At 41.0% G+C, this 24009-nt stretch overlaps 1 protein-coding gene across 27 annotated transcripts in view; it reads right to left on the bottom strand.

Annotated features, from left to right (window-relative positions):
• The window catches only part of NRXN3 (neurexin 3), a 1063598-nt gene that overhangs the window by 85888 nt on the left and 953701 nt on the right, over positions 1-24009 (bottom strand). For 5 of the 27 annotated variants that reach the window (XM_068400272.1, XM_068400282.1, XM_068400285.1 and 2 more), the window contains one exon: positions 7579-7589. The exons of the other annotated variants lie outside the window; for them this stretch is intronic. In XM_068400272.1, the coding sequence (XP_068256373.1) occupies positions 7579-7589 (11 nt within the window). The remainder of the gene's footprint in view (positions 1-7578; positions 7590-24009) is intronic. 27 annotated transcript variants of the gene reach the window in all.

Below are 24009 nucleotides of genomic sequence, written 5' to 3'. Positions count from 1 at the left end.
GCAGGAGCCCTGACTGAAAACGTTTGTTATCGAGGAAACTGAGAGAAAGCATGCTTCCAGGAATACAGTTTCAGACAACTTAAGGGTCTGGGAGCATTGTTCTCTGCTACCGTTGCTGATGCCTGCATGGTGCAGGGTGTTTTGATACTTTCAGGCAGGTTGTTAAAACAGCTGAAATAGTTCCCAATAAATACACAGAAAGATGTCAGCAGATGGTCACCACGTATATTTTCAACCTATTTCCCTGCCTTCTGCTTGACTTTTTGAGCAGAATGATCACTGCTCCTAGTGTGCTTCTACTGAAGGCATTTTATAACATCCCTCAGTGGAACAGTTTCAATATAAAGTTGTTCTACAAACATTCTCCTCTGAAGTTCTTGGATGGTCTTAGCTGCTATGCCTCCTAACTGACATCACGCTACCCTGGAGGAGCAAAGGTACAAAATCATTATTCTATGCACTTAATTTTCATCCAATTTTAAGGTATTTATGACCATTAATTAAATGGAGCGCTATCCTAGAAGAGATGCATCTTTACACTTTATGACCAGAAAGTTGAGAGCTCAGATTCAGCATCACAAAGCAGGGCAGTGGCTGATCTGAAAACAGGCTCTGGTTGATCTGATTTCCAGTTCTGTGCTATGATAACCTGTATATATGTTTTTATATATCCATATATATGTGTGTATGTGTAAAACAGTTGTTTGTCTAGCTATGAAGACAAATAGAAGCATATGATTCCAGTTTCCCTTTACTTTTACAAAGTAAGTTCCAAGCAGGTTCAATTCCAAAATATTCATGGGACAACTAAATGTTTTAAACTACATGTTTCAAGGAATACTGAACAATTCTTACGGCTGGTGACTTTAGAGGAAAAAGAATAGAATTTGTACATGTAGGCTGAAAGTATTTTGATTACTGTACTCCTTATTGAGAAAGCCAAGTCTGACCTTCCTTTTTCAGGAGAGCTTGCATTCCTAATTTTGGTTGCTTCCTTCTTTGTTGACTACAGAACTGATACACTTTGATTTTCATACATGATTTATCTAGTTTCCATGTGCTTCAAAGCTGTGCAGCCTGGAGGCATCTATTCTGGCCTCAGTCCAAGTCAGACTTCAATACTTAGTGGCAACTGAGGACATGCATGGTAGAACACTAGTCCTCTGCTCTTGTATTTCTTTATTTAAAGGAAAATGCTAAGTTGTCAAATACAAAAAAAATGGAAGCTGGGACAGGGCACAACATAGAAGTCACTATATAGGAAAGAACAAGAAAATTGCTTGCCTTTTTGAAAGACTCCAATTGCTAACTGACATTCCTGTTGCCTTGTTAAGCCAACTCCTCCAATTTTCTACTAAATGATTCAGAACAATCTATAGGTAGCACAGCATTTGCCAAAGCAGATCAGAGCATTTGTCAGTCCCTCCAGTTACAATACCCGGCCTCTTCACGTATCTGGAGAGAACACTAGTTTCTCTCATCTCTTACTCAGCCTCCTACTGTAGCAGATCAGATAACTCTGTTCAGAATGAGCACCCTGTACTCACATCTAGCAATGACCACATAAACCTACATTATCACTCTGTTTATAGTCATTGACTTATATACAGGATCAGGGCAGTGAGTATGTCCTATATGAGAGAGCTCTTGTACCACACTATTGCAAAATCCAAGCTCTTTACAGCAGTATTTTAAAGGCAATGACTATATAGCTGAAACAATTGCTTTCTTTCACTTCATCAGCCTAATCTATTCATCTGGAAAACATATTTCCTTTAGCAGAAAGGAAGATCATAACCCTTTGTCCTGGGCTGTTCTTTCGTAGGAACAGTGATCCTGGGTGAGAGGCAGGCTAGAGAGAAGCGGGAATGAAAGAGGTTTCAGGACACAACGTGACCACTAGCTGTTAGAGGAAGTGGGAGATGGAAGTAATCTTTCCTCTTGCAGTTCTGCGTCATTCACAAGAATAAACGAGCAAAGAGGTCAGGAAGCTGGGATCAGAGGAGGTGCTGTGCAGAGTCGTGATTCACTGCAGATACAGAAGTGCTCTACAACTCGTCTTCACGGTATTCTGGTGTAAATGCTGCTGATTCAATAGCTGGTGGTTTCTCACAGAAGAACAGAGCACAAAACAGCGTTGCTTCAGGAATACATTATGGCTGAAATACTATGTGAATTCATATGCAAATTAAATGTGCCTTTCTGCTCCTGGAACATTGCTGATTATCCTCCAGTGTCAGAGAGTTTGGGAGTACCTGTTATGTTGGCATCAACCTACATGTCAAAGCTCTGCTATTTCTACAAGGAACAGGGAGGTAAGCAGCTCTTCTTTCATAGCCAGTGATTAATCATTCTGTACTGGAGCAGAAGCCATACTGCATAGGCTTCTGATTGGCAACATTATGAAAAACAGCAGGATGGCCTTTTGATGGAAAATCATTTTCTTCCCTCTCCTGTGTATGACCACACTGATAGCTGCATAGGAGAAGTACATGAACAACCTGTATGAGTTGCAGAGCTGATAGCATGTTTTCTTCACCTCAGCTTTCAATAGCATCAACTCCATACTGCAAATATTCTTTTTTTAAAAAAAACCCTTTTGAGTCTTTATAGCATCTTTATTTGAAAAAGTCTGGCAATAGCGAATTTCAACAGTGCTGAAGACCAAAGATTTCTCATTAGAAATTTCCGTCTATCAGTAGGTCATAATCCCATTCTGTGCGAATAATACCTTTCGTTAAGATGACTTTTCTCCCTGAAGTCATATATCCCTGGCCTCAGTATAAAGGTGCCATTTAAGGGGAACAGTCCAATGTCCACTCTGGTCACATTCTCAATGTGTACACACACAGGAAAGAGCAATGAGAGTATTTCAGTGATCAAGCTCCTGATTTTACCTCTGTCGACAAGATATCAGCTGGTGATTTCAGATTTAAAGGCTTTAACACTCTTTCTCATGTTAGGAGGCTTCTCAGGTTGTAGGCCCTATCTGTCAACTGGGATCTTTCAGAAAAGGACAGAAGTTACACCTTCAATATAATAATACATGAACGTGCAGAAGTGTGATTGCTAGTGTACCATACTCTGAAGATATGGAAAGCATTTTTTTGTAAAAAACTCAGTGTACTACAAGCAACGAATTAAAAATCTGTGCCATTTTGGCAGAGCCTTTAAGGATTGGATCAGTCATAGTACTCTTCAATAAACTAAACCAAATAAACTAGATTACCCTACTACTGTCCATGATGCTCACATTATTTGGCTAAAAATATAAAATGAGTATTCAAAGTGTAGTGTTTTTCACTAATATTCAATTCATTAACCATTAAATAGAAGACCATACAAAAATCTCTCTTTAATGTTATATCTGTCTGTTTAGAAAAAAACTTTCCTATTCTCAGTTATAAATGAAGAGGCTTTGCATTACGAATGAAGTGCATAAATTAGAGGGAGAGAGAAGGAGAGGGAGATGGAAAGAATTAGAGTGTGAAAGAAAAAGAGTGTGACTGATTGCAACACAATTTGTTAGCTTCAAAGGTCAAGGCACCCAGTGTTTTTATTGGATCTGATTACCTAGGGGCATTTGCAGTGCCTTGACCTGAAACAAACAAGTTGCTGTGGCAATGCTTTCGTATATTTATGTCATTCCTAGGCTAACATGATCATCTCTTCAAGTCCTAGTACAGCACAGCTAGCTCTGTGCAGTCATTATCCATTGGCTGAAAATGCCAGGCAACAGACAGTGGCACAGCACCATCAAATAAGTTTCTCCAACCTTCACTTCATTGCTACTGGATCACCTTTGTCCTTGGGTTGGTCTGGTGGCAAACTTCCTCCATAGGCAGCAAGGGGTTGTGGAGAGCCACTTCACTGAGGAACTCACCTATCCATGCAGAAGGAGCATTCTCTGCAGAGTTACTCCTTTGCCAGGGTATTTCAGGTGTGCTCTGGGATATTCACAACAGCAACAGTATAAAAAAAAATGAGAACTGGGTAATCAGCAGCTTCCCAGATGATCTACTTTCAGCTGCACTTCCAGTTGAATTTCCAGGCTTGTGACTCTTCTTGAAAAGAATGACTCATCTAGTTAATAAGGAAAGTTCAGCATACTAGAGTTTTCCAATTCATTCCAGTAAGACTATAAAATCTACTGTGGCAGTGGCTCAGATGTCAAGTCTAGTGGAAGATGGCATCCTGGCTGACATAGCAGATGTTACGAAGGACACTCTTTTATGTTCACCCCATTTTTTATTGGCTGCACAGGCATGTGAGCTACCTGAATTTTCTAGATCAAGAATACAGCCCTGAAATTCCTAGCAACACTTTTGCTTAAGCCCTGTGAGAGCTATGCAGGCTGTCAGCCAGCCTTTAGCCTCTGAAGTTGGGTTACTGAGTCTCTTCCTGAGGGAAGCACTCGGTGAAGACAAGATAGTACCAGAAGATGCTTCAAGTATTCTACTATCCTGACTTCAGGGAGGTTTGCTACAGAAATGGTTACAAGTTCATCATGGGAAAAAGTGACTCTAAAATGGAGAGGGGAGCTGTAAGCCATACCTTACATGAACTGAGGAAGGAAACAGCAGATAATATCAATGCTCCTTTGCAGCTGAGGGGTACTACAGTGCCACATTTGACAAATGAAGGATCAATTCTACAAAGCTATAGGTCAATACTACTACTAGTTTCCACCATATTGCTCCACTGCTGCTTCACACTTGAACCAGTGGTAGGTTTACCAAAGACTTCAGCAGCTGAAGTGCACAGCCAAGTGCACTAAATCAGCTATAAGTTATAGCATAACATAATACCTATCCACTCATTTCATGTAAGCCACAAAAACCTTACAAATGATATTGACTCTCAACCACTAGAAACTTACACTAGATGTGTTCTGGAAATCTAGAGGCAGTACATACGGTCTCTTTCTTATTCACATTACTTATTCACAGATGTCTTTCAAAAGCAGGTGAAGCCTTCAAAGGGTCAAGGAAAACTTATATAATAGCAAAATGAATCATCTTTTATATTAAAATATTCCTTCCATCTCAGTGAGCACAGTATCACTGGTGCTTACACATGCCAGCAATACAGAAGCTTGTCATCTAATAATAACCAAGGAAGTTTTAGAAGTTGCTGTGACGCTCGAAGTCTGAATCACCTTTAAGGTCCTTCTAGCTGGGGACAGTCTGTTTCTGAGACACACGTCTTGATAGAGAGGGGAAAGACAACATTCCAGCCTCAGGGTTTCTTATATATTCAGCAAAAATTAGGAAAGCAACTGGTAAAAAAGCAAGTGGTAAAATTGTCCTGAAAGCAGTGCTGTCAGGAGATGACAAAACTAGTTGGGAATTTTAGGTCTGCAACGCTAAAGGAGTATTTTCTTTCAGTCTCTAAATAAAATGAAGGCTTTATAGAGGGAAGCTTTTACAGATGCTAAGACACAAACAAATTATCCATGCATTAAAAAGTACTGCAACAATTAATTTAAGAAAAGCAATAATCCTTTTCCTGTGTGGTGCAAATACTAGACATAAGAGCAGGCAGAGGCTGATAAGAGGCAACTGGAACTCACTGTAAAGTGACAGAAAGCCACTGTCATACATGAATGAAATGCTGAAGTTAAGAAATTACATTGACTGAAAATTCTCCCCCTTCCCCTTAAAAGTTTGAATCAGGTATTTTAATCCAAATTGGTATTATTGAGCAATACACTTCACTTCATTTTTCAACATCCCCTCAAATACCAGTCCAACATTTCCATTCAGTTGTGACAATTTAAACAGCTACTAACAGCATTTGGTAGCTGTTGGTAACCATCACATACCACACGATTTCATGCTGGTATGGTACTGGTATCTGCAATAATAGTTTTACATAGCTCAAAGAAATAACTTAATTGTACAAGTGCGTACTAGGAACAAAAAACCACAAAAGATCAGCTGGACACAGGCTTACTGTAGTACTACTGTTATAATTATGTGGTACATTTGTAGGCAATAAAGCTCTTAGTAATTTCTTTATTAAAAAAAATAAGAGTAAGTTCAGCAACATAGCCTGCCTGTGCTTAAAAATGGGCCTAAGGAGACTGATGCTGCATTTTGTTTGACAGTCTAAGTGCTCAGAATCTCTAATAATTGCTTTTGTCTCTGACCTAGAGTTCAGGCCACCCTTTCTCCTTTTTTTAAACACTCATTTTAATTAAACAAATGTAACGACCCTGTACTAGAGAAGGAGACTGCAGAAGTTATTTATTTACTACTAAGAATGGACTCAGCACAGTACAAAACACAAATTTCTTCACTGAAGAATTTCCTCAGAATTAACTACAAAAGAGACTATATTTGGGATCGGGGGGGAAGAAGACTGGTGATAACAAAAAGAAGTTTTGAGAGTTCAAGGCAATTTCAGCATCTCTTTGGGTCAGTTCAACTACAACTATCCTCCAGAAGAATCCCTGCCCCTGTGCAAGGCTGCGAGTCCTTTCTAATTCACTTCAGCTTCCACCTGCGGATAGTGCTGTCAGAAGTGGTTGAGCCAGAGAGCTGAAACAATATTCTGTTTCACGTGAGTTGTCTTCGCATGTGTGACCATTTCAGGTATCATTGTCTTGAAGAACAAAAGTGCTAAAAGCCACTTCTTCAAAGACCTATACAATAGTACTTTTGTTACTTAACTGTTTAACCTCAGTTTTATGAATGCCAACTTTCAAACAAGGTGTTGCACTAAACATGTTTCTGTTCTGTTTATCATTTGCTGCCAGAGTCTGTTTATAGCAGCTTCGGACTGTGAAGTTTTGATGGGGATCACATGTGGTACCCCACTGTGAGTCAATCCCCAAGCTTCCCTCACTCAAGACGACAAAACTAGTTAGGAAGAGGCTGTGTAATCCAGCTAGTTTGAAAGGATGCTTCAGCATGAATAGTCAAACTTTTTTTTTTTTAATTTCTACTGCTAATACCCTCCCATCCTAGCTCTTGCCAAAGAGGAAATAAGAAAAGCAAGAGGGAAGGTAATGCCAAGAAAAAGTAAACAAGAAGAAAATATAAAATGTTTTTATTTATATAGACACAGGATCGTAACACTGAAATGTACTCATTCAGACATCAAATGTTCACTCTTAGGTTAGTTTTCTAGGTTCCTTTTACAGTCATAGGGATCTCCAGAGGAGAGTTAAATCCTCCTAAGTTAGGCATCTATTTTAGGATGGGATGATCTTCCTCTAGAGACATCTATCTCTTTCCACCAGCTACAAAGAGGATTTTAAGCACTAGCTATGACTATCCAGCTAACTTTCCTGTTGCTGAAGTTCAGAATGATGACAATCCCACTTTGCATGCTTGTAGACATCTATCGATAATGTAAAACCAGCAGTGACACATATGACAGCATGTTGTCCAAAGCTGACAAACAGCACAGGAAGGAATAAAAGAGGAAGCACTAAGCTCAGTGTGCTTCTGGTATTACATGTGAGCTTGAGAAGGAAATCAAAGTGAAGTAAAACTGTGCATTTTGAGGTGCATATATTACAGTGAATGATTCTCATTATGAATTACCAAAATCTCGCACAGCCTGGAAAACATTCTGTCTAGCTGGAAGATGTGTGTCAAGTAAAGAATGCAATAGGATTGTTACCCCAGAAAAACCCCTAGGAAGGGGAAGGCCTGCAGCACTTGCTACCTTTGAATGGCAGCCCGAGCTGCCTTGAAAATACAGGCAGGTATGAAAGACATTCCAGTGTGCAGGAAGGACAAGAGAAATACTCAGAGAAAGGATGGTCTCAGTGCTAGATGCCTTCAGGAGCACATAATTGCCAACTCCCCCACCCAGCTAAAATCACAGGTGATTTTAGAAACATCCTTATTCTTAAATACAACTCACAATATATTTACTGTTATCTTTTTATGACTCCATTTCTAAGTTAATGTCAAGAAAGTTTAAACCTATGCCTCCTGTTTTCCTTCTTACTTATTTGATAGTAACAGTGATCTCAAGCAATTCTGGGGAGCAGAATACTGTTTTGCTCTGGAAAAGCTGTTGCAATAAAGCCCTCTGAGTATCAGCAATCCAGAACAAATTTGGGGGTTTCCCATGAAAGCTGCAAGTGTCAGACCACAGCCTGCCTGCATAAAGAGCCACTTTCTTCAGCAGAAAGGAAGTCCTCACTAGCAAAGTGGCAGGCAGCGAAGGGAACAATCACAATTCTCATAATCCCAGATTATCATAGCTAACCACTTCTGCAGCAATCAAGGGATTGCTGATGGGCTGACTTTATTTCAAGAATGAAATGAAGTCCTGCTTTACTGACAGAAAAGAAACAGCCCTTGGGCCACACAGGGTAGCCCATACAATATAATTCTTAGATCATCATGAGGTGGCAGAAGATAGTTACAAGCTAGATCTTGAGCTTGTCATTGCCCCTCAAAGGAGAAAGCATAAAAAGGAAAGAAAGGTTAGTATAAAGTAACAACTAGATTAGAAGCTTGTTTCCTCATTGATTCTCATTACTTCTCTTGTATGCAGTTATTTCTAATTCACATCAGTTTTGTTTAATTTTGGTTTGAAATAAGAGAGTCAGGTTATTTTAATTTATAGCTAGCTTAAGTTTTCACCTCTCTATAGTCACTGTTGTGACCACAGCGAAGTTACATGTGACTCAGTTTTGAAGTTAGCTGTTACAGGTGAGTGAAAGCATTCTAGACAGAGGCATGGAGTTTAATGAAGGCTGACTTAACCTGCTTCTCCAGTATACACTGAATTTTAGGCTGTCAGTTCTCATGGATGAGATGGGTTAGTCTGGAAAAAGAGACAAAGACTGGATTACAGAAAACATCAAATAACAGCTATGGTTGACCAGAAGGTCCCATTTGTGCTGTTCTGCAATACAAAACTAAGGACAGGCAAATAAAAAAGCAATTGATTTTAAACAAATAAATGTCAATAATTTCTATTTTGTGAAACATACTGCTGTATTACCATGGCTAATTGAGTAATAAACATCCTAGGAGGATTAGGTGTTTTCATAAACAGTGCTTGCAGGAACCTTACCCAGGATAACATTGTAAGGCAGTCAGTCTTCACGCTATGGGAATCAACGTCCACGGACAGAATCCAAGAGAAATATAGCACACACATGCAAAATCCATGAGCAGATACATTGGGCAGGTAATAGTGTCCTCTGAAACCTCCTGCACATTTCATGGTCTCAGCTACCATCTGTTGATCAAATTAAGACTAAGCCCTGTAAGGCAGGTGCCTCGCATTCTCCCAGGGAAGAGCTTCATCTTCTTTGCACTGTGCGAACCTGCTGGGAATGGGAAGGGTGCACTCTGTTCAAAGCAGGCAGGGACATTACAGGGCCCCTAGCACTTGTAGGACTTGGAAAAGCAATTACATTGGAGTGAGTTTATATAAGTGGATAGGGTTTGTATTCAGCTGCCATTACAATAAACAAAAGGTGGAAGCACTGAAAAAGCAGTGAGGAGTTGTGGAAAGTTAAGAGACCTGCATGAGGAAGGAGAAAGTGTGGTGTGATGTGATGTAACGGCAAGAGATAGGAAAAAAAAAAACAAAAACAAAAGATGCAAGCCAAGACAGAAAAGGTTAAGTCAGAGCCCTGGCAGTCTAAAAACATTACTGCGAATTCTTTGCAGGGAGACAGCTGCCACTGACAGCACATAAACAGTCCACAACAGAGTGGCTTCAGAAAGCACAGCGGAGGTCATTCAGAAGTGCTCCACATCTCAGAAAGCCTTTTTTAATTTAGAAGAAAATAATCCAGAGTTTGACATGAATAGTTTTTCTTTGATTTGTTTTCCAGGTCTGCAGATAAAGACGACACAGTAAAGCCTGGAAAGCACATGTGAGCTCGTCTTTTTTACAGAAGCCTTGAACAGCACAGTGAGCATCGCAGCCTTAGTGAGGACCATGCAGGTGTTCCACTCAGGGTGTATTTTAATAAGAAACATTGCACTCCTGGGCAGGGAAATAATTAGGCTCACTTGAATTTTCTTTTTTTAAAGAGAAAGAAATTCCTCAGAAGCTGTAAGATTTTAACCTGGTACAGAAGGAGCAACGAGTAAACCATTCTCATGGGATTCCAACACAGCGCGTGAGATCTCAGCGTAAGAAGTCAAAGCCAAAGATCATTTTAACGAAAAGCCTTGACAACTAATGAAAATCTTTCACTGGTTTAACAAGGACTTTGAAGTGGCAGAACTGTCACAGAAGGAATAGCAGTCCCAGAAATAAGTTATTAGGGGAATACACCTAGGGAAAAGGATATTCTGCTGAAGCAAGTATCCCATTGAAAGCTTTGGATGCGTATCTCCATTTGGCACTACAGACGGTTGTCTGTACATGCAGAGAAACTTCAGTAAAGCATTGCAATGGCAAGGGCATTGAAAAACCTTGCCATATTAAGAAATAGCCTCATTGGTAATAAAAAGCTCTGATGGACATAATTTTTTACTCTTGCGGCAGTGCTGAAGATGTTAGCATCCCCAGCTATCCTCCTCACCCACCAGTCAGAGGTTATTGCCCCTGCAGCAAGGGCAACGAAGATGACCATGTGTCCATTCCTCCCCAGCTCCATTTCAGGAACCAGCACACAGTGTAACCTGCTCATCTAAAGGGTCTGGCACTGCAGCACAGGCTGTGATCTGAAGCAGCTCAGGCACAAGCGTATGTCCTGATCTGCCAGTTTTGCCAGAAGCCAGCTTAAAGAGGTGATCAAAGACATGTGAATGATGACCTACTAAATGGTAAAATTCAGTAAGGAAAGTCTTTGAGTCCCAAACATTGAAGCTTTGCCGTCTCTTTGGTTCTGACACTGAAGTTGGCCACTTGCATTGTCTGTTCACTTGTGCCAATTTGAACTCCAGCTATCTCTGAAGACAGCTGCAGTATAACCTCATAACAACCTTGTTAATATGGGGTCGTGTGTGAAACAATTTGTCTGAGATAATATTCCCTGCTTCTCAATAAGCAATATGACAAGTTAATATGGAGAATGTTTTCTACTGCCTAAACTTAATTTAGACCTAGTTTGGATATTCCTTCACTGTTGTCCAGACCTACCCGTCTTTCCTTGACAGAAAAAAAAAAAAAGAAAAAAACACAAACCAAATCACCTACTGTCTCCGTGGATGAGAACAGCTTGCACATGTTAACAAGATGATACACAAAGTACAGCCATGAAATGCAGATGGGGAGGAGTCTCTTTAATCAGTGCACATAATTTTTCACGTCAGAAGGGGCCATTGTTGAGGTAATACTCTTACTGAGATCATTTGACTATTCAACAACCTTTTCTTAAGTATCTGACTTAGGGGTGTCCTGATGCAATGACAACTTGGTTAATTATATGATGCTTCTGTATGTTTTTGCTTCTTGCTTCACTGACATTTTGAAAGCATCTTTAGGTGCCATCCCAAACTACTGCTGGTTTAGCTATGCATTATTAAACTATAATTAGGTGCTAACCTACAATTAGCTGTACACCTGTGATGAAAAAAACAATCCTTAGATACAGTTTGTAAGGTGCTTGAGAAATAGATTTTGTTAACCCCTGTTTTCATTACTGTTAGCATGCACACATAACGCTCCAGCAGGTGCCACTTGGTCTATGCCAAAGACTGAAGCCTTTGGTCAAGCAGATCTGAAATCTACCCATTTCCCTTGCTACAGAACAAAGAATCACAGCTCTACCCAGTGAGATTTGGCTAAAGGGATTGCTTTAGACAATTCCCTCTACATGGTACTATGTCAAAGGCATCAACTGAATTACGAGTTTCCCCAAATTACACACAAGTAGGAAAGTAAATTGTGTGTCTAGAACAAGGAATGGCTGAACTCCTGCATACAGTCTGATGCCAAAGAAGGTCAATAGAGTTAAAATTGGCTTCCTGATGCTGCCATGTGGGTTACAGCCCAAATTTCACTGCTCTGTGTGAACGAAAATCATGCCAGATGCATTAAAATAGAGCAGAAATGGCACCTGGAACAACACAATCCAGTTAAATGAACAATCACTACAAGCAGTGATCCGAAAAACACAGTCCCACTGTAGACACCACACCAGAGTTATAGGACAGTCCACATTTAACTTCTTCATATCTCTTCCAGTATGTATGTACGACTTCCAGTAACAGATCCTTATAAGCATGCTCTTGAGCAATGTGAATTTTCAGTTATAGCATTGCTTAGTGTTTTCAGAAGGAACAGCAATTTTCACAAACACAGCCTCCCTTCTATTATTCTATAGTTTTTAGAACTGACTACCAGATTATCTTACATGAAGGTTATCAATAAAGAAAATTTGCTTCTAGAAACAGTGAGTATAGACATTCATGGTCACTGATATATGACAATTTTGAAACCAAAATTCATACTATGGTTTCTACCATCATTTTTATCTGCACATCTCAAAACAGTCAGAAAATTTTATTTTCCAGACCCCACACTTTCGTGCAAGTAAAATTGAAAAATTAATCTATGAATGATAAAAAAAATAATTAAACAAAACAAGTTATTAATTCAGTTTTACTTTTGCAAAATGAAATCCAACCCTCCCCTTTTTCAGAATGCATTACTTTTTTTGTTTCAAAAGGTCTTCCTGAACAGCAAAAGGGAAGAGAAATGACACGGGTCTGGACTGATTTTTTTTTAAAGTCTTTGCCTTCTATGGATGAATTTGCACAAGACTGATGAATAATGCCCTGACTTGCAACATGACAATTACGATTCAGCCCTAATCTAAACCTCCATATACTTCTACAGTAAAAGGTATCAGTCATATAAATAAAATAACTGATAAGAAGGAGAGGATTTCTGGCTCAGAGAGATGTAATTAACAAGTGGATTTCTGATTTCTAGGTAAAGTACCTAGATGTTTTGAGTTAATAATTCACTATTTCTCCCCACATCCTTAGTCTGAATTTATGGACCATTGCAGGTGGACAGGCTCCTGAGCTGAAAAGCTCTCAGGTGCCAAGGCAATACATGTGACAGATACTGCAAATGTAACTTGCCAGATGGAGCTTAGCTGTACCCATGGATAAAAGTAATCACTCCTCTTGTCTTGTCCATAATGTCCTATTGGAAGAAATGGGGTACGACACTGCCTAACCACTGTCGCCTTTTATTGCCACCACAGAAGTTGCCTCTCAGCTTTAGATGGACAAAAAAGCAATGGAAGAAGAGCTAACAAGAGAAAAAAAGTTAAAATAAATCCCAAATCCTCCTAACCTTCAGTTACTACTGTCATTAAATCAAGTTTGAATAGAAGAAAAACAGTCAGTAAATTCAAAGTGACCAAACCTGACAGAAGCAGAGGGACAGCCAGCCTGTGCCATTACCTCTCTCTGCTTCTAGCATGATCCTTGGTATTGTAAACTGTTATTTACATCCTCTGCCCTGCTCAATTTCAGCTCTCTCAGGGAAGGTGATGACATTGCCCTCCTTTCACCCCTATTTCACCCCTCCCAGCAGAAGTCCTGATGCCATTTAACGTTCTAATTCTCTAGCTGCCTTTGATGCCTAGTGTCTACCACTACAATAGTAAGCGGGAGAGCATAAATACCTGCCAAGAGTTGCAGCAGCAGAACTTCCCAAGCCCCAACAAAGACAATCTGTCCTTGTGGAAGTGAGAGGGCAATTCAGACTCAGAATCTGATCCAAGGACCTAGCTGGAACTGTACAACAAACCACCATGAAAAGCGCAAGGTGCAGACTGCAGGGCTGTAACTCCCTCCAATTGCTATGGCATTTCCTAAGGCCAAAGTGAACATTGCAGATCCTGGTCCTTAGCAACCCACAGCCAGGATCTTGCCCTCCTTTCCTGTTCTTCCCAACTTCCTCCCTCCCCTCCCAGAATCATACGGAGCAGATGCTAACACCATTCCCATGGCTTCAGTTAAGAAAGGACAAAACAAACAACTTGCAAGCATCAGACCTTAGCTGAGAGGCAGCCAGAGAGACACCAAGCCTTTTTGCAACAGACTGTAAGTGGTTCTTGCTTCTTGCCAGTGCAACAAATGCTACAGCCAAGCAAGCAGAAATTTATCTGCTGTGTTTGAGTCCATAAACGGACAACATGTAATCAGCCATCTGAGCACCACAGAATTATTCATCTTCAGGCATGAACAATACCTCACAATTAGTCAGATATGGGGGTGGAAGAAGTCCTCTACAGGAGAGGCTCCCACTGCAGTAGTTCTTTCTGAGGCATGTACATGACACACAACCCTCCTTCTTCCTCCCATCTATCTATCCTTTCCACCCTGGCACTCTTATTTATGTCTAACAGCTGGAGAACCTACCTGATGGCTGATGCCCAGCACCTGCATACAGCTCTGTTACAGAGCAGGGCCAGCTGCCCTCCTGGCTCTGGAGGAAACCCATAAGCTCTGCTGCATAGATCCTCCTTTGGCGCTGTTAAAGCTGAATGCCTTCAGGGACTCCAGAGGAGCAGGCTGTATATTCTGATCTGCCTAGCATACCTACATTTCTAAATTTCATTCTCACAAATTGCTAAATCTCAAGATGAGACAAGCAGGTGACAGCAGCAGTCACCTGAACAACCATTGACCACAAGGCTTAAGAACAACTTCAGTTCATTATGCAAATCTGAAGAGTGACAGAGTAAACAGCAATGCATTAGGCAGTGAGAGGACAACTTAAGTAGTATATGTAAACTGGGAGACATACTTGGGACAAATGTGAGTGGAGGAGTTGCATGTATCAGGTGTACAGAATCAGTTTTAGCTTGCTTTTCTATGAATTAGAGTGCGCTGTCAGCAAGTTCGCTGATGACACAAAACTAGGAGGAGTGGCTGACACACCAGAAGGCTGCGCAGCCATTCAGAGGGACCTAGACAGGCTGCAGAGTTGGGCGGGGAGAAACTTAATGAAATATAACAAGGGCAAGTGTACAGTCCTGCATCTGGGCAAGAGCAACCCCATGTACGAGTACAAGTTGGGGGCAGAGCTGTTGGAGACCAGCGTAGGGGAAAGGGACCTGGGGGTCCTAGTGGACAGCAGGATGACCATGAGCCGGCAGTGTGCCCTTGTGGCCAAGAGGGCCAATGGCATCCTGGGGTGGATTAGAAGGGGTGTGGTTAGCAGGTCAAGAGAGGTTCTCCTCCCCCTCTACTCTGCCCTGGTGAGGCCGCGTCTGGAATATTGTGTCCAGTTCTGGGCCCCTCAGTTCAAGAAGGACAGGGAACTGCTAGAGAGAGTCCAGCGCAGAGCCACGAAGATGATTAAGGGAGTGGAATATATGCCTTATGAGGAGAGGCTGAGGGAGCTGGGTCTCTTTAGCTTAGAGAAGAGGAGGCTGAGGGGGGACCTCATTAATGTTTATAAATATGTAAAGGGCAAGTGTCATGAGGATGGAGCCAGGCTCTTCTCAGTGACATCCCTTGACAGGACAAGGGGCAATGGGTGCAAGCTGGAACACAGGAGGTTCCACATAAATATGAGGAAAAACTTCTTTACGGTGAGGATGACCGAACACTGGAACAGGCTGCCCAAAGAGGTTGTGGAATCTCCTTCTCTGGAGACATTCAAAACCCGCCTGGACGCGTTCCTGTGTGATATGGTCTAGGTAATCCTGCTCCGTCAGGGGGATTGGACTAGATGATCTTTCGAGGTCCCTTCCAATCCCTAACACTCTGTGATTCTGTGATTCTGTGAATATCTCTAATGAGGTTATGCCTATAACAATGAAACAAACCTGGGCACTAGAGACCCACATGCTAATATAAGTGTTAATGCAAACACACAGCATTGCTCTAGCGGAGAAAAACAGGATTAGCTGCTGCCTAAATTTAATCAGTTGGGAGCTAAGACAATTATGCTTAAGATTTGGACCTTAAACATATTTGCAAGTCTTGAGCCTACTCTGTGAAGGAAGAGGACATTATGCCAATACACCCACAGCAAAGAGTACTAAAACAGAGAGCCCAGGGAATACTGATCCTACCAAAAAAATGCTTCTATCACATAGGTATCATCACTCCTTTTTCTCGTTTTTTTTCTGATGACCATCACCATCTCACCACAACAAGAGTATATATAGTGAAATGAGTAGTCACACTTGTTAAAACAGACAGAATGCTGAGAGAGGCAACATGACCATTAATCCCAAACAAGTCTATTCCTTCATTACAGGTACTCCTTCCTGTATTCCTTTTCTCAAAGGGAAAACAAAATAAGTCGTGACCTCTTAATTATCATATCTTTAAGTCTTTTTTCTTAAGATCCTGAGGAAACAAGACAACTGGAATCCATTCCTACTCACTCATAAGACAGGCCTCCTACTCTAAGTCATACCCATTCAAAGCATCCATTTCTGTTTTTACCACAGCACAGAGAACATTTTCTGAAAGACCTAAGCCAAGGACCAGGCAGAAGAGAAAGGGAATACAACACCTGAGGGAATTTACAAAGTATTACCCATACTACCAGAACAGTGCCTGTAAACTTGGCTGTGAGACAGACCAAGGACCAGTGTATCCTTATTTTACTACACAGGGAAAGTAAAGAACCATTTAGAGAAGAGGTTTGTTGACAGCTGCTGAGTGAACTGCATAGAGTTTAGAAAACATTAGCTCCTGGTTCAGGACCTGTATTCAGCCTGCTACAGCCTCTTGGTTTTCTAGCTAAAATGCCTCAACCCCAAGGCAGCTCAACTCCTTCTGCAAAACGCCTGTTTTCCATTAGCTATGGCCTGCCTCATTCATCTTCTTGCCATCAAATCTGCTCTCACCTCTTGATTCCTGCTGTGTCAGTACATTAAGTTCTTCTAACAGGAGGGAAATATATTAAAGGAATAATAATAATAATAACATTAATAACGATAGTCTAAGAAATATGTATTTCTTTCTCCATATTTCCTCTCATTCGATTAGTCTCCCGGCAAGAGCAGCATTAATCACTAGGGGAACAGATAAAAGATAAAGATCAATTTGAATTTTGCTGTGTGCTACTGAGTTTCTATGTGTGTGCTCAGGCAGCAGGAAGGGAGGTAGCAGGATAATCTGTCATTTTGTGTATTTATGCTGCTGGAGTCAGTCAGGACTGGTTCTCCATTGTTACCACAGATTAAAATCATTCATGTCCTTATGCTTTCATTGGAGGTCATCTTTCAGGAAAAAAAAAAGGACATTATGACCAAGTTAAATTCAAGCTATTTGTGCAAATCTCTGTGCATGGCTTGGGCACTGAGGCTACTGCTTGGATGTTAGAAGAACACAACATATAGTATTTTTTATTCCTTAGCCAACCTGACTCTTTTTACATTAAGAATTAGCTTTTCTGCTCTGAAACAGTTATTGAAAAAGAGCTGTTGCAAGTGGGAGGAAGAGGTGCTTTTTAGATGATCTTAATACAAGTGTGTGAGAGTCCAGCTCTTCCTGACTTTGAACTGCTGTGGAAGAAGCCACGGGTCCTCAGATCTCGCTGCCAGCAGTTCTACTGAACTGAGTCCCTGCCAGGTTGGCAAAAAAAACCCCACATCTTCCCTTTATCCCATGGGAAGATGGGAGTATGGAACAAAGCAGAGATTAAAAAGTAGAAGAGTGGTTACTAAGCCATATGGGTATGAGTTTCTCTCTTCTCCAAACCTTTGTCTACCCAAAATAGAGTTGCTAGAACCACCAGCCTACCACCTCTAGCCGTGTTACTCTCCGTCTTTAAATCTTGATGTTTCCTTCCCATATCTCTATGAGATAGGTGTATCCCATCCTCTGGATCTTAGTTCCTTGTCCGCACCTCAGTATTCATCCTTTCTCTACTCACTTTCGTACATTTAGCCATTAGAGCATTCCCAACATTTCCTACTCTCTGGTCCACGCCTCCTAATAAACTACTGGTATTCCCTGGAAGTGTCCTTACCCAAAAATCAATTTCCTTCGCACACCCTATCTGCAACACAGCAAAATGGGCAACACAGCATCAGTGGAAAACTCTCAAAGCAATTATTAGGGAAGATGTGCCCTTCATGAGTCTTTATAAGGGTGAAAAGCCAACAGACCAAATTTTCTCCAAAAACACACTGTAAGAAAGAAGAAGGGGAGCATTTGCATCTCATGCAATACCAAAAGAACTGAGATCCAATTCCTCAACCTTTTCACTTTATTTTTCTGTTGAAATTTTGTGGAAACAAATTCTTATCTTTCAGAATACAATAGAAGTAATTTTGCAATCAAAATGAACAAGAACCCACCTACTCTTATGCCATCTAAGGGAGGAGAGAAAGGATTGGTGGTTTTATAGCCTGTCTTGCTAATCGCTACTTTTAAGAGCTGTACTGTGACAGACATATCTTGCAAATCAGTGACAACTTATCCCACAGATGAAAAAGAAACTAGCAGAAATTCTTCTGTTTCTGCTAGTTGACACCACCATCATTCTACAGAAAACTCAAGGCATTAATTAGATGGTTTCAGAAAGCGGGTCTGTCACAACAGCATGGATGTGTTTCTAATTTCTGCACATTCATTCAAATATGAGCTAAGAAAAGGAAGAGGTACATTCCCACCTCTCAGCCAGTCTTGTGAAAAAAAACAAACACAAACAAATAAAATGGAACTATATGCTCTGGAAGTCTTTTGGCAATATCTCCAGCTTCTAGGCATTTCCCTGAAGTATATAAATAGAGAGCGGAGCAGATACGCTATAAGAAAAGGTGAGCCAATCCTCCAACTATATTTGAGCTATAACCATTGATTCTACTCTGTTTATTTCCAAGCAGTTGCTTTTGCAGTATTGTATGTCTTCATCATATATTGTCACTGCACAACCGTCCTAGAACACCACATTTGTCCAGTTCTTTCATTTGGCTTGTGATCAAATGTATGGTCAACTATAGTAGCTTTAGTTCCTGAGTACGGTACTAATCAGATTTTGAAAATAATCTTCCTTGTGACTTTCAAGAATCCTTTTTTGCAGGGCAAATGACATGTCTAAATACACAAAAGGATGGGATACAGTGCCCTGAAAAAAATAAGTACATACTGCTGTTATTAAGGGTACTTTATGAGAAATGTATGCCTGCCTGCCTGTCTGAAGAAGGTAGGTGTCAGTTTACTACAGCTGTTATTACAGCTTCTTATCCTTTTATTACAGAAAAGGGCATGCTTTTTGGTCACCTAAAATCAAGCAAATATTTCAATAAGTTATTGATCAAGATAAAAAAATCATCAGAGAAAATCTAAAGAAGTGCTGAAATTCTAGAAAAATGATAGACCAGCCCCCCCTACACCCCCGCCCCCAATTCATACGCTGGGCCAAATTTTCATTTCCAAAATTCACAGTAGAATAGAACTGGGTAAATGTGGCAAAAACACCAGCTGAGATTTTGCTGCAAGCTCCAAATGATTGTTCAGATCTGCAAATTAAAGGCAACGTAAACTCAGCCCTTGTAGAAATGAATCAGGTAACTCGAGCCTTCTGTAAATCATTAGACTGAAGAAATAAAAAGACAAGCTGGGTCTCAGCAGAACACACAGAGGAGTGGCTGAAGTGACTACTTGACAATGTTACTATATAAAAACAGGTTATCCAAAGAATGAGTGTAAGCTATATTTTGAGAAATCATACTATACATCAACTTGTGGCACTCAAGTTTGCTACACACATTCAATCAAATTCCTCCCCTGGAGTCACGAAAGAGTAGTTTCCATTTGGAGCCTACAATAGTTACTAAGTTAAATCACAGAATCACAGAATGTTAGGGATTGGAAGGGACCTCGAAAGATCATCTAGTCCAATCCCCCTGACGGAGCAGGATTACCTAGACCGTATCACACAAGAACGCGTCCAGGCGGGTTTTGAATGTCTCCAGAGAAGGAGACTCCACAACCTCTCTGGGCAGCCTGTTCCAGTGTTCGGTCACCCTCACCGTAAAGAAGTTTTTCCTCATATTTATGTGGAACCTCCAGTGTTCCAGCTTGCACCCATTGCTCCTTGTCCTGTCAAGGGATGTCACTGAGAAGAGCCTGGCTCCATCCTCATGACACTTGCCCTTTACATATTTATAAACATTAATGAGGTCCCCCCTCAGCCTCCTCTTCTCTAAGCTAAAGAGACCCAGCTCCCTCAGCCTCTCCTCATAAGGCATATATTCCACTCCCTTAATCATCTTCGTGGCTCTGCGCTGGACTCTCTCTAGCAGTTCCCTGTCCTTCTTGAACTGAGGGGCCCAGAACTGGACACAATATTCCAGATGCGGCCTCACCAGGGCAGAGTAGAGGGGGAGGAGAACCTCTCTTGACCTGCTAACCACACCCCTTCTAATCCACCCCAGGATGCCATTGGCCCTCTTGGCCACAAGGGCACACTGCTGGCTCATGGTCATCCTGCTGTCCACTAGGACCCCCAGGTCCCTTTCCCCTACGCTGGTCTCCAACAGCTCTGCCCCCAACTTGTACTCGTACATGGGGTTGCTCTTGCCCAGATGCAGGACTGTACACTTGCCCTTGTTATATTTCATTAAGTTTCTCCCCGCCCAACTCTGCAGCCTGTCTAGGTCCCTCTGAATGGCTGCGCAGCCTTCTGGTGTGTCAGCCACTCCTCCTAGTTTTGTGTCATCAGCGAACTTGCTGACAGTGCACTCTATTCCCTCATCCAAGTCATTAATGAATATATTGAATAGAACTGGTCCCAGTACCGACCCTTGAGGGACTCCGCTAGATACAGGCCTCCAACTGGACTCTGTCCCATTGACCACCACTCTCTGGCTTCTTTCCTTCAGCCAGTTCACAATCCACCTCACTACCCGATCATCCAGACCACACTTCCTCAGTTTAGCTGCGAGGATGCTGTGGGAGACCGTGTCAAACGCTTTACTGAAATCAAGATAGACCACATCCACAGCTTTACCATCATCTATCCACCGGGTTATGTCCTCATAAAAGACATAAATTTTCAAATAACACTGGTGATAATGTCAACAAATGACAGCATACACAAGTATCTGCATGAGCTGTTTTACAAATACAATGTTCTTTATTAGTGTAATTGTGCTTAGCAGAAATACAAGGCTGAGCTTATTTCCATCATCAGTATTTGTCAGCACTTGGGAACGTAGGCTGGAAAAATAATATTACAGTAAAATCACATTCTCTTTTTGGATGGGTACTGAACTCCTGGTTCACTATGGCACTTCCAGAAGTGCAGCACACTTGTCTACTGCAGAAAGTGAATGAAATAATGAAAATATAGGATTATATTTTAGATTATGTGAGCTTTATGGGTAATCTGAGTATCTTGAACACTACATCAATAAATATAATTTAAACACACCACACCACCCCCTCATCTAATACTCAGTTAAAACTTGGAGAATATTTTCATCACTTTACCATACAGAACATTATCATATCATATATATGTTTCTGGCTAGCTACTACATTACACACCAAAGATTCTGTATTTCAGTGTGCACCAGATCTATTTCTATACTACATGCTTGTGAAGTATTTAGAGGTCATTTTGTATTATTGAATTAATCACCTTGTAACCTACGTGAACAGTAGTTTGCATGAAAATTTTCTATCCCACATTTGGATTCTTGCTTCCAAACTCTGCTTTCTTTCTCTGCCCAAATCATGCTATCATTTAATCATCACAGAAGAGATGTGACTGTGGATAAGTAAATGCCATTTTGTGAATTTCACTGCAGCAATGCAACTTTAACATCTCACTCAACAGGACTGCAGTGCAGGAGAAAGCATTCCACTCTGAAAGATGGTACAGGTGCAGGCTTTGGTTTCTTTAAGAAAAAATAGTTGAGGAAGAAGCAGAAAAGGAGGGATGAGAGACAGACTGCGTAATTCGCAGTGGTACCAATGGGCCAATGAAGCCAGTCTTTAAAGCAGAGACTCATCAAAGGCTCTTTTTTCATTAGAGCTTTGTAGGCTTGGGATGAAAATGTCACTAGTGACTTATAAGAAGCAAAAACTAAGTTAAAAGCCAATTTCTTTCCCTCCCAAATTATTATCTATGAGTGTGAAAGAAAGTACCTAGGCAAGACCAAGGGTGAGACAATTTTATTTGTCTTAGCTGACAGTGAAAGTCTAATTAGACTGACAAATCTTCTGTGCTATTTTCCTTTGTGATATACACTGTAAGAAAGAATCTAGCCTGGAGCTGCACGTTATGGAAAGACATTAATCAAGATTATTGGACCCTCAATAGAAAACACAGTTAGAAGGCTGGAAGGCCTAATGGTCAAAATAAAAGGTTGAGAACCTTATTCCGAGCCACGCCAATGGGATGAACTCTCCATATGGATAACGGGCAGATCCCCTCTTCTATTCTTTAGAGTGAACATTCTGCATATTATATATCATACACTGTCATTCTATGGCTCTAAGATCACAGCTGAAAACATCCACGAGTAATTTATTCTTATCACCTCCAACCTACAGTTTGAAGAGTCTGGCAAGTGTCATTATCCTCATCTCAAGAAGCTGAGGCATGCACTGGATATGTAACAGAGCACACAGTTTCTGATTCCTCATGGAGAGCATAACCAGAAGTTCAACTGTCCTCCCAGAAGGGTTCTGATCTCTTTTTCACAGAAAACTGTCTGTGATTTTGGTCTTGGGATCCCAGTCACCCATGTCGTAGTGCAGACGTATTAGGGGCCTGCCCTAGGTCAGTGGGCCCTAGGGCTTCCAGAAGGTTATCTGGAGCAGTTCTCTTTAAGGACCCATGTGCCAGCTGGAATCATATCTTGGATTAGTTTAATTGAACATGATTTGAATGGAAGACTTGGGTATCACCATGCATGCTTTTCTAGACTAGCTTTATTTCGTAATTAACTTCAAAGATATTTTTACACAAATCATTTGAAAACTGAATGACCCAGCTGTGAACTGGACAGAATGCACCACATGAGAGCATATGGAGAGTCTCCCAAAAAGCTTTGAGTCACAACCCACTAAATAAATTCTGAGCACATAAGCAGCTGACATGGAAGCAGAAGCCGGAGAATTAGTGTGAGTTTCCACAGAAGTCTCCCAAACCCAGAAATCACTGACCTACTTCACTAATAACTGTAGCTGTGCTTTAAATCAGGAAATAGGGACATATGGGATTCCAGGACCTTTATCAATTGCTAATGAAGTAATCCTGTGAGAAACATGGCAGCCTTGCAAGAATACAACATGGCACAGTACAGTGACTCTCATCTAATAGCAACCTGCACAGCATGCTACTGTACCACATGCAAAAGCTAACGGCTTGTCTTTGAGGCCTTCATAGGGTAATGTGGCAAAGCAGAAGTCCCAGAGAGGGTATTATTATCACAGGAGAGTCTGGTGTGTCAGGGCCTTGAAACCTGCAGCAGGAATTTAGTACAACACATGTCACTTCTGAACAGACTGTACTTAAATCCAGAACAAAACCACGTGTGAGAAAGTCAAATCAATGTTTCTACTCAGGGGCAGCAGAGCACAAGCACTGTTTGAAACTCACTGGAACAAACACAAATCAAAACTCCTTTTTTCCCTTATTTTCAGTTAACAGAAAAAGGTCAGCTCTTGTTATCTTCCTTCAAGGCCTCTCTGAAGGATATTTGAATCACAGAAACGTTCCTATCATTATAGTGTACAGTCATACATCTCAACTGTTTCTCACTCAAATCCTGCCTGTCCTCCACTGGTGTGAGTTTCACTGCCTTGCAGATATGTTATTATAAATTTTAAAACAAAATGAATTTATAGACATTTTAAATGCTAATATCACTGCCAGCGGGTGTTTCCAGTAATATTTTTCTCTCAATTCCCTTTGTCTTGGTTGTTTGTCCAAGACTATATCTCATGTTTGGGATCTTCACAAATTGAAAAGCATGTCATTGGTCTATGCATATACTGTGTATTTTTAAAGCACTTCATTTTCCCAGCTGTTTTAGTCTAACTGTGCTCTAAAATACTTCTGGGAGTACTCAGACTGCCTAACTCCAGGAGGTATCTTGGTGTACGTTACAAACAGAAGAAATCT

Source organism: Nyctibius grandis, chromosome 4 (genome assembly GCF_013368605.1).
Source record: "Nyctibius grandis isolate bNycGra1 chromosome 4, bNycGra1.pri, whole genome shotgun sequence".
Classification (NCBI taxonomy): domain Eukaryota; kingdom Metazoa; phylum Chordata; class Aves; order Nyctibiiformes; family Nyctibiidae; genus Nyctibius; species Nyctibius grandis.
The sequence above is the reverse complement of the archived record's forward strand: the minus strand, read 5'-3'. Positions and strand labels throughout refer to the sequence as shown.